At 43.3% G+C, this 14,551-nt stretch overlaps 1 protein-coding gene across 1 annotated transcript in view; it reads left to right on the top strand.

The window, feature by feature from the left end:
• taf2 (TAF2 RNA polymerase II, TATA box binding protein (TBP)-associated factor) overlaps positions 1-13,698 on the top strand; it is a 32,158-nt gene extending 18,460 nt beyond the window's left edge. Inside the window, exons 19-27 of the mRNA XM_071528811.1 lie at positions 139-249; positions 954-1,147; positions 1,744-1,883; positions 3,531-3,600; positions 4,457-4,566; positions 9,701-9,930; positions 10,537-10,689; positions 11,013-11,115; positions 11,250-13,698. Coding sequence (XP_071384912.1) covers positions 139-249; positions 954-1,147; positions 1,744-1,883; positions 3,531-3,600; positions 4,457-4,566; positions 9,701-9,930; positions 10,537-10,689; positions 11,013-11,115; positions 11,250-11,548 — 1,410 coding nt within the window. The 3' untranslated portion in view covers positions 11,549-13,698. The remainder of the gene's footprint in view (positions 1-138; positions 250-953; positions 1,148-1,743; positions 1,884-3,530; positions 3,601-4,456; positions 4,567-9,700; positions 9,931-10,536; positions 10,690-11,012; positions 11,116-11,249) is intronic.
• Positions 13,699-14,551: the final 853 nt, after the last annotated feature.

Below are 14,551 nucleotides of genomic sequence, written 5' to 3' on the forward strand. Positions count from 1 at the left end.
GTTCTCACTCAAGGCCATTGTTTTGGCCTTGCCGGGCTCACTTAACGAGGCAGTCCACTACATTCAAGGTCCTTGTGGAATTAAGCTGACAAACTGCCAGCACATTACTTACTACTGTTCCTTTGTTTTCCTTGTCAGACGATGCCAGTTGCCATGGCATTGCTCAGAGACGTCCAGAACCTCTGTCCCAAAGATGTTCTGAACTTCATCCTCGACCTCATCAAGTATAACGACAACAGGAAGAACAAAGTAAACACACACACACAATTACACACACTCTCTTTCTCTAACACACAGACTGACCACGAAGAGACCTTATGTACGAATATGGCCAAAACAAAGCCTGAGACTCTTAGGGCACACGCATTCAGTATCTAATCTCAGAGTTGGCTTATTGGTAAAGCTATCAATTGAGGTCAGGTACATGGATGGTTTTGACCATTTCTGACCAGTTTTCAAGTATAATAAAGGATAATTCCTGTTATTTTCAACCTGGGCCTTCTTTTCCTAGTTTTTACCATCTACATTACTGTGCCATTGTGTTGAGTTGACATGATTCAATGATCTCCCAGCAAACTGGAGGTACATAAAACTCTACAGTGAAGTAAGTGACAAAATTGTGAACACAATTAATTGTAATGATGGCAAAAACTAGGAAAATAACCGGAATTGTCCTTTAAATGAATATGAATTTTTTGGTCTATAATGCCTCCCTCCAACAATCTGTATGTATCTCTTTAGTTCACAGATGACAATAGTAGCTCTCTGGCCCCAGCGATCACCATCCACAAAGTGGGTTTTTCATTCCTCCAGTTCTACTGTTTCACCATTTTCTCCAAGGAGGATACACATTTTTTTCATTGATACTGAGATTTTGAAAAGTGTCTACTCTTTCAGAGATTTTTGAGGTTTTCTCTCTCTTCCTCTCTCTCTCTCTCTCTGTCTCTCTCCAGTTTTCAGACAACTACTACCGTGCAGATCTGATTGATGCACTGACCAACTCTCTGACCCCAGCCATCAGCATCAACAATGAGGTGCGGACGGTGGACAATTTAAACGCTGACGTTCGGCTCATCTTGGAGGAGATCACAAGATTCCTCAACATGGAGAAGCTACTGCCCAGCTTCAGAAACACCATCACTGTCAGGTAGAGAGGGGTGTGTGTTTGCCTGAGTGTGTTTGAGCAGTGTTTTTGTACACTTTTTGTAAACTATTACGCCTTAGTAGCCATCATAGAATTCCTCCTCCTACATTTATCCTGCATCCATCCCCATCCCCATGGTCTGAAAACGGAGCTAGATTTGTCGCTAGTTGCTTTTGAGAAATTATAGTTGCCAGAGTGTTTGAAAAGTCGCTAAATCTAGTGACAAAGTGTCTGTTTTTGGCCAACCAAGTGGTACAGTCAGAGGTCCTGCCAATGAGGAGATGTCTGCTGCCGTTTCTTCTTCTTAGCGAAGCACCGAGTTGTGTTACTGACACTCCGCCCTCTGTTGGTTGAATAGCCAAATTGCACCAAAAGTCAAATCATTGGAAAAAGCTTTGATGGCTACAGAAAATTGTCCTATGCAGGAAAAACCCTGGAACTTATATCACCATCTGTTCATCAATTCATCATATCTAACCGATATTACTGACAGACAGAAATGCCTTAGGAATGAGCAGGAATCAATTCATACACAATTGGAGTGATATGAAATATCTCTTTTTTTTATCCCTTCTCTCTCCTTCTCTCTCCCTCTTCAGTTGTCTGAGGGCAATCCGTCAGCTGCAGAAGAACGGTCATATTCCCAGTGACCCGTCGCTCTTCATGTCCTACGCTGAGTATGGACACTTTGTTGACGTTCGCGTTGCAGCACTGGAGGCTGTGGTGGACTATACTAGAGGTACACCATTGAATACAGGCACACCAGCTCTTGTCTTACAACAGACCCAATAGCACTTCTTTGTGATGGTCAAGTTTTAGCTATCTCATCACACACGCACGCACGCGCACGCTAGCTCTTACACTTTGTCCACAGACCATTTGTCCCCTCAGCACACCTGGCCTTGCATGCATACATCTCTGACCCTGCAGGGTGACAGATATGCACACACATCCACACACACATGCACATATACAAACGGCATTTATTACATTTATTACCTCACAGCTCCCTAGAGACCGGCATCAGTGGCTCCTTTGTGTCTGGTTCAAAGTGTGTGTATGTGCGAGTGGATTCGTTCATCTGTCTGTGTGTGTGTATAATATGCAACAGCATGTATATACACTGACTATTCACTTTGCTAGTGACTGGTAGGACCCCCTTTTGCCAGAACAGCTGGAAATTTTCGATGCTTGGACAAGGTGCTGGAAACGTTCCATAGGGATCTTGGTCCATGCTGACCCTGTCATGCAGTTCCTGCAGATTTTTTGGACACGCATTCATTCTGCAAACATCCTGTTACACCTCAACCCAAACATGCCCTGTTGGGTTGAGATCTACGGACTGCTGGAGTAAATTAAAGTCAATCAATATGCGTTCTTGTGCATTCTTGTGTCCATAACGCGATTTACGTAATATGTAACCACCAAAGCATGATTCCAAAACAAAAGAACGACGACAGGATGCAGGACGGATAGTAATCCCAGAAGTTTGCTTGCCAACCTCAAAATATCGAGGATGCATTGGATGGTGACTTGGCCGACGAGAGCGAATAGAAAGCCCCAAGATTCATTGCGAGAACGATGCTCCACGTCCAAGCAGCGTTGTAGTCTACAGTACAGAGCCGGTTGAAACAGGTGGAAAATTGAGCAGCTGTGTCTTAATTGATGTGAAGCACACAGCCCATCTCAAACTACAAGCAAGCTTCTCTGTGCTTACTTTCATGGGAAGATAATTTTCTCAAAGACAACTTGGGAAGAACTTTCTCCACAAGGACACAAATATCAACTTGGCGTTCTTGCATATGATAATCAGCCACTGTCATTTCCCTGGAACCATCTTGAGATGATGGCAGTATTCATTCAAAAAAGGGTAGACTGTGGTCATTAAGAGATGCACCTGGTCAGCAACAATGTTTAGGTTTGTTAGGTATATCAAACGATGCTGTTCGTAGGGCTGTATTGTGTGCCAAGAAAACATTCTCCACACCATTACACCACCACCAACAACACCAAGCTGCTAATGCCAGATTCTGACCCTGCCATCAGCATGTTGTAATAGAAGACGGGATTTGGCGGACCACGTATCAATTTTACATTCTTCAGTTGTCCACTGTACCTTCATGTTCTTGTTCTTTGCTGAGTTTTACTTTAGTTATATTTATGTTTTATTTATACGTGAAACACTGACAGGAGGAGTGAGCTGTTTTCTTAAAGGGGGAGGTGTACCTAATTCAGTGGCCAGTGAGTGAATAGTCAAAGTGTGTGTGATGTGTGAATGTTTGTGGTGCGGAGTAATGTAGTGCAGTGTGTGTAGATTTGTGCTTAGGTTTGGTATGCGTGTTCACTCTGTGTGTGCATGTGAATTAATAGTGTCTTTCTCCTCCAGTTGAACGGAGTTCAGCAGAGCTGCAGTGGCTGCTCAACATGGTCCAGAATGACCCAGCTCATTATGTCAGGTCAGCTAGCACCTCGCAGGCACACACGCATACATGCATGTGCACACACACACAACTTTTGAACAGATCCACACACAACTTCACGTTGACTCCACAATCTGCACTTATTCAGCACACATTAGTAGACTGTCTCTGTCTCTCGCAATCTGTATACAATGTACTTGCCACATTGTTGATCTGAATATGTGCCATGACCTTTGTTGCATGTCGTTACCTTTTAGTCTTCCCATCTGTGCTGTAAAATTGTATTATACTACTCTACTGTCAAATAAAGCAGAAATTATGCTGGGAAATTTCTTAAAACTTTGAAATTTTTATGAACTTAATTAAAGTATAAGCATTACCGCAAGCCAGATTAGCTCATATGCCCTCTCTGGGCAGCATTAATATCACTGGGGAGGTTGGGAATTTTTGGAATGAACATGTCAGGGTAGAGCAGCATCACTTTTTACATTAGATGATTGATTCCCGTGGGGAAATTAGATTGTTGCAAAAGTAATAGGATTCAGCAGGAAAAAAGACAAATGCAATATAAGCACACAAAGAGAATATAAAATAAGCAATTCAAGAGATAATGCATTTAAGCACAACTTGGTGCCTAGAAAAGTCAGTTTTGCTGTACTGTGGGTGAAGCTGTGTGGCACACACTGGCGGGTACCCTGATTACCACAGCCCCCCCAGTAAATTATTTTACAGTACGGATGACTGACCAATGTGTAATCCAATTACTAACCTCACCTGGTAATGCTAATGCCGTCCAGAGAAGACTAGACTCACTGTTGACTGATTGTCTGTTTGTCTGTCAGTTGTGCAGATTTTGTATTTTCAGCCTTGTACTTGTTTGTGGTCCAATCAGACACAAGATCCTGGGCATGCTGGCTAAGAATCCACCCTTCACCAAAGCAACAGATTCAGCTCTCTGTAATGAAGCTCTGGTTGACCAGCTGTGGAAGCTCATGAACTCAGGTGCGACACACACACACACACACACACACACCACATACCTAAGGGTAAAGCATGAGGGCAAGATATAAAAATCCTTATCTGGCGGCATGCTGTCCTGGAGTCAGACAGGCCGGCACCCTCAGGTCTGTAACTGGCAGGACAGGAGATTAATGAACTTGCAATAGACTGAATATATATATATATATATATACATTTCATAAGGCTGGCACTGCACTGATGTATCTGTGGAACACATGGAGGAGATACACACACACACACACACACACAGAGCATAGAACATATTTATATACTGTACATATACATACATACTGTACATACATACATTCTGTATGCATGCTCATGTATACAATAGACACAGAGCACATGCAACAAGAACATGCATGCACACACTCATATGCACACACACACACAACACACACATCCACCGCACAGCCAGTGTGTCCGTACTGCTGAAGTGTCCTTGAGCAAGACACTGAACCTCTTGCTGCCTGGTGAAATGCATGCATGTATGCGTTTCTCAGAGGGATATGCAAATTCACATGCATAGCTTTCCCGTGTATTCACATACAATACAAATGCAGCCAGTGCACTCCTGTACACATGCATACACGCTATGCGCATGGATGCACACACGCTCACATACAACACACACACATAGCACACAGAAGCACGGCGCACATATTCTCATACACATAGAATACACATAGTACACACAGACATACACCTGCATACTTACACAGGAATAGGATTAAATTAGACTCATATGGAGCAGCTGCCATTTATCACTTTTGATGATGTGAAGGGTTGCTCAACTCTTGAACTGCACAGCTGTCTGATATCATTTTCGGGAATACAGTATGACTCCTTACTGAATTCAAAATGCATAACATGCTCAGTATGGTTTGGGAAAGAAAGGAAAGATTGCGGAGAGAGAGAGAGGGGGATATCATGCGACAAATGTCCCAGGCCGGATTCGAACTCAGAACGTTGCGGTTACACGGTTCGCACCCCAGACCACTGATCCACCAGGACGCCCCCGATCCAGACTCTCTAAAATTGCATTGAGGGGAGAAGTTCAATTCATGCACGTTCAGTATTTCTTGCTAAAACTGCAGTCACACTACTAACGCAGTTAGTTCATTTAACAAAACTGATGCAAAACATTTTATTCACAAACATATTTCCCTCATTTTTCAGCTGGGACAAGGTGCAGATAATCCATTTGAACTAAAAGGCTTTCTTACTGCAGGGGAGACATGTCACTTCAGCGGGTTGTCATTACATCTACACAGAGAGATTAATGTGTTTTAGGTCAACTTACAAGAAACTCACTATTCTGTCCCGTCATTGTTTTACCTATTTAACTATACAGTATATCTAAGCCAGCAGTTCCTCAGAATTACCCCCCTTGGCATGGAAAAACTCCTAAACATAAGATCTTTCAGTCTCATTTTACCGCCTACTTCTGGTTTACTGGACAGTCAGACTGCTGAGGAAACGTTTCACAACCTACTGGCATTGTCTAAAAGTTTTATAAAACTCCTTGGTTAAATGTAATCACAATGGGTTCCTTCTCACAGATCTCAATAACATGTGGTCGTGTTTTTGTGTGGCTTAATGGGTAGAGCATGGCATTAACATTTCCAGGCTTAGAGGTTTGATTGCTACTGGGACCTCACTACCAATAATAAAATATGTAATATTCCTTTCCATCAGTTGCCATATATTATTACAATCATATCAAAGATTTCTGCCTTTATTTTTTTCGGTGGGAGAGATAGTCAAGAGAAAAGCTAGTTTACCACCGCCCCTCTGAATATTGTGTGAATCACATTACTTATTATGTGCGTAAGGTTTCCATTCCATGTGTTGTTCAGCGGGTAGAGCATGGCACTAAGGGACTGGCCAAGTCCCTTTGGATAAAAGCATCCATCGATTGAGGTATTTCATCATCTGAAAATAATCCCTAAATTTTTTCTTTCAAATGGAGAAAGGGAGAGAAAAATAAGTTTCCTGCTTCCCCATGTGTTTGACTGGACAGACTTCTGTCAGACTACTAGAGAAATCTGCTGTTGCACAACTTGCTGACACCGTTTGAACCTTCTCTGTAACCCTCTATAATAGAACCCAAGGGGTTTTGAATTAACTTAAAAGGGAATCACACTGAGGGAACCGGTTCTGTCTTAAATTCTTGCCTTTCTTTTCAAAAGTGTAACACAAAACTTGTGTGTCTCAGTCAACTGGTTGCCAGATCTTTCCTTGAAACTTTGAAATAGTTCCTCTAGGGTTAGGGTTAGTTGGAGTGGTGCTACAATTTGGCTTCACTCCAACTAACCCGAACCCTAGTAAAGTAGTAATTCACTAATGCACACTAACAAAATGTGGCACTAGAATTAATATATCTCCAGCATGAGTCCTGACAATGAGGTCACTTTCTTTACATAGTTACTTGTACAGTGTACAAGTGGGTGTAATATAGACCTATGGGGCCCGTACACCTCTAAAATTGCCCTTGAGTTTGCTACTGGGTAATCGGCCAGGGACCAGCACTTCTCAGACTTGCACTCCTTTCCCTAGAACATCTCCTGGAGCAAGAACTCAGGTGCCCCCTCCCCCACCCCCACCATCCAGGTACTCAGGAGGCAAATTTGATGGGCTTCTTCAATTTCCTCTTAACTTTGTACCGCCAGCTTGATGAGTCAGACTCTCTTGGCTTCCCTGCACCACAGCGCCTCTTCAGTTTGTGATTATGTGCCACTGATCTCTGCTGTCAATCTCGGCCGTTTGCCCAGGTCAATGTTCCATATCATTTCTGATTTTACGGCTGTTACTGCTGCCCTCTGCTCCTTCCCTACACTCTTCCTTTCTTTAGAAACAGGATTTGTTAAGGAGTTGCAGCTGCGCGGTCTTGGCTTACCTCCTCAGCACGTGGTCGTGCTGCCACCTGTATTGTGCCTGTGCTAGTGTGATTTTGCAGCCTGACAGAACATGCTGTACATCTGCATTTGTGGTTCCACAGAGCTGACAGGCTCTGTGCCTCTGTGCAGTATTACAGCCGACGGTTCCGCAGACAGTAGCAAGGTTTTTGCAGAAAAAGTGCTGTATAACTGCATTTTGTGCTGATAATTTGGAAAAGGCAAGTTGTTTGACTTTGTCTCCATAGCGACCTGCTGCTATAGCTGCTACTATCAGCAAACACTACTTATGTCCAACTCTCAGACACTTAGCTTTAGCAGAAATCCTGACAACATAGCCGCTGTGCTCCCGTCAGAATAACCACTACTACCAAGTCTTCTTCATTCTGTTTATTGTGAAACCTGCCTCTTATTTGTTGTGATTAGTTGGACACAAACAAGCTGTTCATGTCCTCCAAGTGCTCCTCTATGAAGTTGAACATTTCTCAGCTTTAAAAACCGCTTTGTTTTGCATAAAAAAAGATGTCAGGTGCAGCATCTTTCCAATGCTGCTATTTTCAGGCAGTCCCCATTGACTTTCAGGTAAAAGTACACTGGCAGAACGGTGTGAATGTGCCCGCAATGAGATCTGGTCACAGGACTCCCTGAGCTTCAGCATCAGCCTTGCTTTTTCCTGTATGTCACCCTGGTAGAAATTATATATGTGTTTTTCCCCAAAGAGACCAGTTTGTGAGAAGCAATATGGCAGCCCCAGACATTTGCAAGGGTAGCAGTTGGCTTTGATGTCCATCTTGCTCACTGTCATCAGGATGATCTCACACAGCATCAAAGGGCCACATTCCCCTTGGGTACAATGAGACCCAAGGAACATGCATACCACCAGGAATAGTTAAACTCAAATGTCATAATCTTAATGCAAGTAAAGGCTAGACAGGAGGTCCACAGCTTCTGCTCGTAGTGTGTTCTAGATGAAATATTTGGCTACTTGTCTTTATCCTTCTTTATTGGTCATTGGTTGTTACATCCTGTCCTCGTCTGAAAACGTTTTAAGAGCTGCTAGTATTTTCAGTGCCGTAACTCTCCCATATACTGTACATGGCTCTGCCTTCTACTATTGTGTCCTCAGGTTTCATTAATTCATTCTCTTCCAGGGGGTCCTATGTGTCTGTCAGCTAGCTAGACAGGCTGTACCAGCTAAGTCTGCCAAGCCAAATACTCAGCAGCCTCAAAATCCAAATACGAGAACAAGTTCATAATTTAATATTCTTGTAGACAATTCTGTACTTGTTGCAACATATTAACTTGTTTGTTGACTTATAACCATTAAGAATGAACAAAAATATTTAGGATCATTACTTAGAATTCTACCAACTTACATTTTGTTTGTAGGTCAATCAGTGTGGGTGGCTGTTGGGCAGCCTGGCTGTGCAGGCCAAGTCTGCCAATCTAAATACACAGCGACCAGAGCGTGGTGGCCTTAATACTATGGTATGAAAATGTGTTGGTTGTTTTATTCGTCTCTGTAACCCGCAACCCCCCCGTGTGTTAAACACACACACAGGATGGTGTTTCACTGGCTGAAGGTCAGAACATAAAGTTAGAGTGCTCTCTGCTGCTGTTACACTCATTTATTTCAAATTTCATCCAAACCCACAAACCACCCCCCATGTTAGCCGTCTGGCCTTGGGATTGTCAACTTCAGCAACATTTGGTGTTTAATTTATTCCAACTATCAAAGTACTAGTACTCGAATGACTCGCTTATAATGATGTGTTCAGATCTCGTGTCAGCTCTGAGAGTTGATGCTCCAGTGTTTTAGCAGTGTCAGTAGTTCTCATGTTTTCTCTGTGGGAACAGTGAAATAAAAATGTGGTTGAAGAAAATGAAATGCCTCCTTGAACTCAGAATTAATTGAACCTCTGTGGCAATCTGTCTCTCCCAAGATCAATGTCCCTTTGTTTTCCCTCACTGTCTTCTTCCTTCTCCCCGTTTCCTTTTCCTTCCTCTACTTCCCTGCCTCTTCCTTCACCCCACTCACTCTCTCTCCTTCTTTCCATCCCTCCCTCCCTCTCTCGTTCTTTATCTACCTCCCGTCACTCGCCAGTTGCACAGTGACAGTGAACCTTTGCAACACTTTGTTTGGTCTAACCTGTTCTCCCTTTTTTTTCTTTCCATCATCCCACCCCCCTGTCTTTCCACCTTACCCCTCCTTTTCCCAGGTACCTCCCATGACTGGCGGCTGCGCTGCGACGCTGTGAACCTCTACTATACGTTGTTTGGTCTGACTCGGCCTTCCTGCCTGCCCCTGCCAGAACTGGGCCTGGTGCTGAACCTGAAGGAGAAGAAAGCTGTGCTCAACCCCATCATCAAGCCTGAGCTGGGGGTTAGCGCTGTTATAGACACCCCTGCCAGTATAGGCATCCACGGCATTGGCATGGGCTACTCAACTGTAAGTCAACAGGGTTTCAGACCATTTCACTGTCAGGTCAATCAGTCGGGTGTAAATAGAAACTGCACTTCATTAACTAATAATAACCAATTTTACCAAGAATGTCGGCCGTTTTTGATAAATATATTGTCTTTGCAAAGACAAACTGTTGGTTAAGGAATGATTTCAACAAATATTATTCTGCCGAAACAGCAATGAAAAAATGTTGCACAAAGTTCCAAACTTTAGTCCCGGCCGCAAAGTCGCGGATTGGCTCGTTTCTCTGAGCGAGAACAAGCCGTTGACAAGAGCAACACCAGAGTCTCTGAATCACTCGACAAAATCTGAAGAGTGGGTAGGACGCAGTTCAGAAGTCTGGAACCAGGCTAGCCAATTTTTAAAAAATACTGACAATAACATTGTTGGAGTCATGTTAAGTGACCAGTTAGCCTGCTTAAAAAACACTTCCCATCCATTGGTTGGTTTGGTCGCATTTTGCATTCTCAAATTAATCCAGCATAGTGTTTACTAGTAAGGGTGCAAAAGGGTCTCAGACGGGAGCTGTTACATCATCGGAAAGCAAAAAACAATCTCATTTTGTCCACTTTCTACCAGGTGGATGAGGAGCCAGACCCTATTGCATCAGGGGTGTGTGGGGTGGGCCAGCCCCCTCAGGGGCTGAAGAGGAAGGCTGACACCCCTCTGGGCTCTCCTCCAGAGCCAGGACAGATACTGCAGCAACAGGACGAAGAGGGGAGCAGAGGACGCTACAAGATCAGGGTAAAAGAATTCTGCTTTCATTTTCTTTTCTTCGTTTCGTGTCCCTCCTGCTCTGCCTTGCTCTCCTGTTCTCTCCTCTGTCTGAGCTGCTCTGATCTTGCCTCCCACTGAAGAGTTTTGAATTATATTATTATTATTTTGTGTACTTTTGGTTCACTGACTGACATCTGCAATGTTCTGTTAGCCTTTACATAATAGTCCCTGCTATCCAAAGAGATCACAAAAACAAAGTGATGTTCTGCTCTCTCAGTCTGTACATAGAAACATACAGGTGACATTGATTTTCATGGGGTATTAATATTTGGTTATTGTCTGTCTTGCAGTTCAACACAATGGAAGAGGAAGACATAGATATGGAGACTGTTCATGACAGCCAAGCCTTCATCCACCATCACCTCAATCTGCTAGAGAGACCCTCCACACCAGGTTAACACACACACACACACACACACACACACACAATCAATTTCATACGCCATCCCCTAAATATACTAGAAAGACCCATACCAGGTAATACACACACACAAATAGACACAAATTCATCCCGTCTCTCTTATTAGGTAAGGAACCACCATCCGTGGAGCAGTCCCTACTCTCCATGCCCGCCACCCCGGTGCCCTCCTTCTCCAAAGAGACCACCTCCTCGTCCTCCAAGCACGGAGGAGAGCACGGCCACCATCACCACCACCACCACCACGAGCACAAGAAGAAGAAGAAGAAGCACAAGCACAAACACAAGCACAAGCACAAACACGAAAGCAAGGACAAGGAGAAGGACCGGGAGAGGGACAACTCCCACGCCTACAGCAACAGCCCGGCCAGCGGCAGGTCCCTGCGCTCGCCCTCTCTGTCTGACTGAAGCTCTGCAGGGAGGTTTGGCTCCCAGCTGCTGTATGGCTTCTTCTCTGGTTTCAGTTGGAGTCACAGCTCCTGTCTGTGGACCGTTTACATTTTGCCTCGCCTCTCAGTTGAAAAGAACCAATTTTTACAACAAAAAAAACCTTGAAATTCAGTAGTCTGGACTTAAAAAGAAAAATAAACATCCACAACTGTGGACAATAAACTTTGGTTTATTATTTGCAGACACAAAATAGCACAAGTAAAAGCAACACATCTTTGGTTAAAATCTAAATAAGCTTTCAGTATTTTAAATAAAAATACTGTTGATTGCAGTCACAAAGATGTTGCCAATTCTAGCATTGTAGATGAGGCAAAAAGCCCATTCATGTCTCCTGTGATGGACGTCACTGTCTTCAAAATGTGTTTAAAAATATGTGTGGGTTACATATTGACGTTCATTGCATGGACCCACTACCTCAGCTACTGTCATACTAGTAGTTCGCTGTTCATAGGTGTTGGAAGCAGGATAGCTGATGTTGAGGTTATTATACTGGCAGATACTCATTTGGGCAAATGTTGAAGGACAAAAAAATCTGGAAACCTTAAGAGTATGATTTATAAGAGTGTTGTAATCCTCACAGATAAATTGCATGGCAAATCCCTCAGCGTTTCTGCATTTTCAATTTCTGCATTAGTGTTGCAGAAACGGTAATGCACTTGCGAGAGAGAGAGGGGAAAAATTCAATCCTGGACTGAGTCTGCAGTGTCTTTACGGTGAACCATCCAGAGGCGTCCCTGTGTCCCAACACCACACACACACACATACACACACACACACACACACACACACACAAACACCCTGCAGAAGGAGTTCCTGTGCTTTCTACACCGCTTCCAGGCCGTCTGAGGCAGGCGACCACATATACCTCTCTCCACAAACAGACAGACACACACACACTTTCCCAGCCCCGTACACTTTTCCCCCCACACAGACACCACTCTGGTGTGCCTCATCCCCACAGCTCAATCCCAACATTCAGTAAGTGGCCTGTGAAGGGGAACTTGATGGATCGCGGTGTGGATTTAACCATTCTGTTTTGACTGGGCCTCCGGTGTCTTAACAGTTCATAACATCCTGCAAATTACATTTCCCTGTTTGCTCATAGATGGAAATTAAACAAAGAGCAATTTAACTGTACTGTAGAATTGAATCGTACTAACATCTTTTATAGCATTTTTTTTTTTTTTTTTTACTGTAGCCGTCATTCATAAGCCATGTGTTTCTATCCATGAATGTTTTAACTAGATTGGACCCGGTTTCCCACAGGCATCTATGGTGGGATTTACACAGGCACAAATGGTTGATTTTTAACATGTAGTGGCATAGATCTGATTGTATGATTGTCTAAACAGGGAAAAACACGCAGAATTTAATTTTCCCCATTTAGATAGCCATGTGAAGATCAAATTTGTGCCCCAAAAGGTTGAAAATCCAATGTTTTTCCTTTTTTAAATTCAGCTTTCTACTAATTTCATCTTTGCCTTGCCCAAACAGGGAAAAGAAAATCTTAACATTCATGTAACCGTTGTTGAAGTTGGTTAAACTCACGCCTCTGGTAGAAATACTATGCTGTCTAATTCAAGAACAGACTTTTAAAAGAGTTTGTTCTGTATCGTGCGTGTCTCTCATGTTGGCAGGACCTGTAGTCGTGGGTCAAGGCTGAAAAGGAGGTCGTCCTGAAAAGCAAGCTCTAGTTGCCGCATGATTCCCACCTGTAGCTTTAAGGTACTTTGGGGAACCGCAGGTCCAAAGTGATTTTATGCTCAGATTTTTCTGATATTTGTGATTTCCTTTATTCAGATTGTAAATTGCTACACTAAGTGTACAAGATACTGGGTCCGCCTGTTCTTTCTGTGAAATGGGCTCATCAGCTGCGAGCTATGAGCCCTTGTTGGTTTCACATATTTTGTCCAATTCAGTCATGCAGGAGAAATGTAAATGAAACAGAGGAGACATGTTACAGTAGGATTTACAAGTCTTATGGACAACTGAGACATGGTTTGTGCAAGACGTTGCAACTTAATTAGAGGAGCATGGTCCTAATATTTTGTACACTTAGTGTAAATTATGTTTTGGATTCATTTTTTTTTTGTTATACATGTTTTAAAAATAAAATGAATGAAATGTCCCTTTTTGTATTTGTGCATAAGGAAACACCTACTGAATGAGGTACAATGTAGGATACAGGAACTTGGGGTGGAAAAGCCTCTGAAACAGCATTTAGACCATCATGGGACCATCATGGCAGCTTGTTGTGGCAGGTGAGGCTGGTTTCACTGCAGGTTTTACAGACTGCCACCTCTGAAGCTGTTGAGTAAAATCATATCCTTGTGACAGACTGACATCAGCCAGATATATTGGTCTAATGCTAATGGCAACCAATCAAATCCATTTACATAAGCAAAACAAGATGTATTGTTGTGAGGCTGTAAATAAGGCTGTTGGTAGTTCTTAAATGGCCGACCATTTCAAACATGCAATGTTTTCATCTGACAGCCGCTGTAGGTGTCGGCTCCATTTACCAGGAGAACTAGCAGGGATCTCAACAGGAAATGAGTTAGCTCTGCTTCAGCCTCTGTTGTGGAACCATAACTCATGTGGGGGGGGGGGGGGGAGCAGGTTTTAGGTTCAGTATCCTGGGTTGACCTGCAATCCTTTTATCTACCACCCCCACCTCACACACACACACACACAAACACTCTACCCCCACAGCTAAGTCTGTAGTAACTTCCAGTAGACTGTTTGACCCCAATTTCTCTCTCTCTCTCTCTCTCTCTCTCTCTCTCTCTCTCTCTCTCTCTCTCTGGTTTCCATGCAGGTGGTGCTGTAATCATTGGCTGCAATTGATGCCAGATTGGTGTGAGGATAACTGTCCATGTGTTAAAAAAAAAAACCTATGTGCAACTGGGGTTGATCTGTACAGCCATTGTGAAGTTATGTTCCCACTTACTTACTGCATAT

The sequence above is a fragment of the Centroberyx affinis genome, unplaced genomic scaffold (assembly GCF_046629955.1).
Source record: "Centroberyx affinis isolate AG114_WGS23_722 - 3 ecotype Tasmania unplaced genomic scaffold, CSIRO-AGI_Caff_v1 ptg001727l_1, whole genome shotgun sequence".
NCBI lineage: Eukaryota > Metazoa > Chordata > Actinopteri > Beryciformes > Berycidae > Centroberyx > Centroberyx affinis.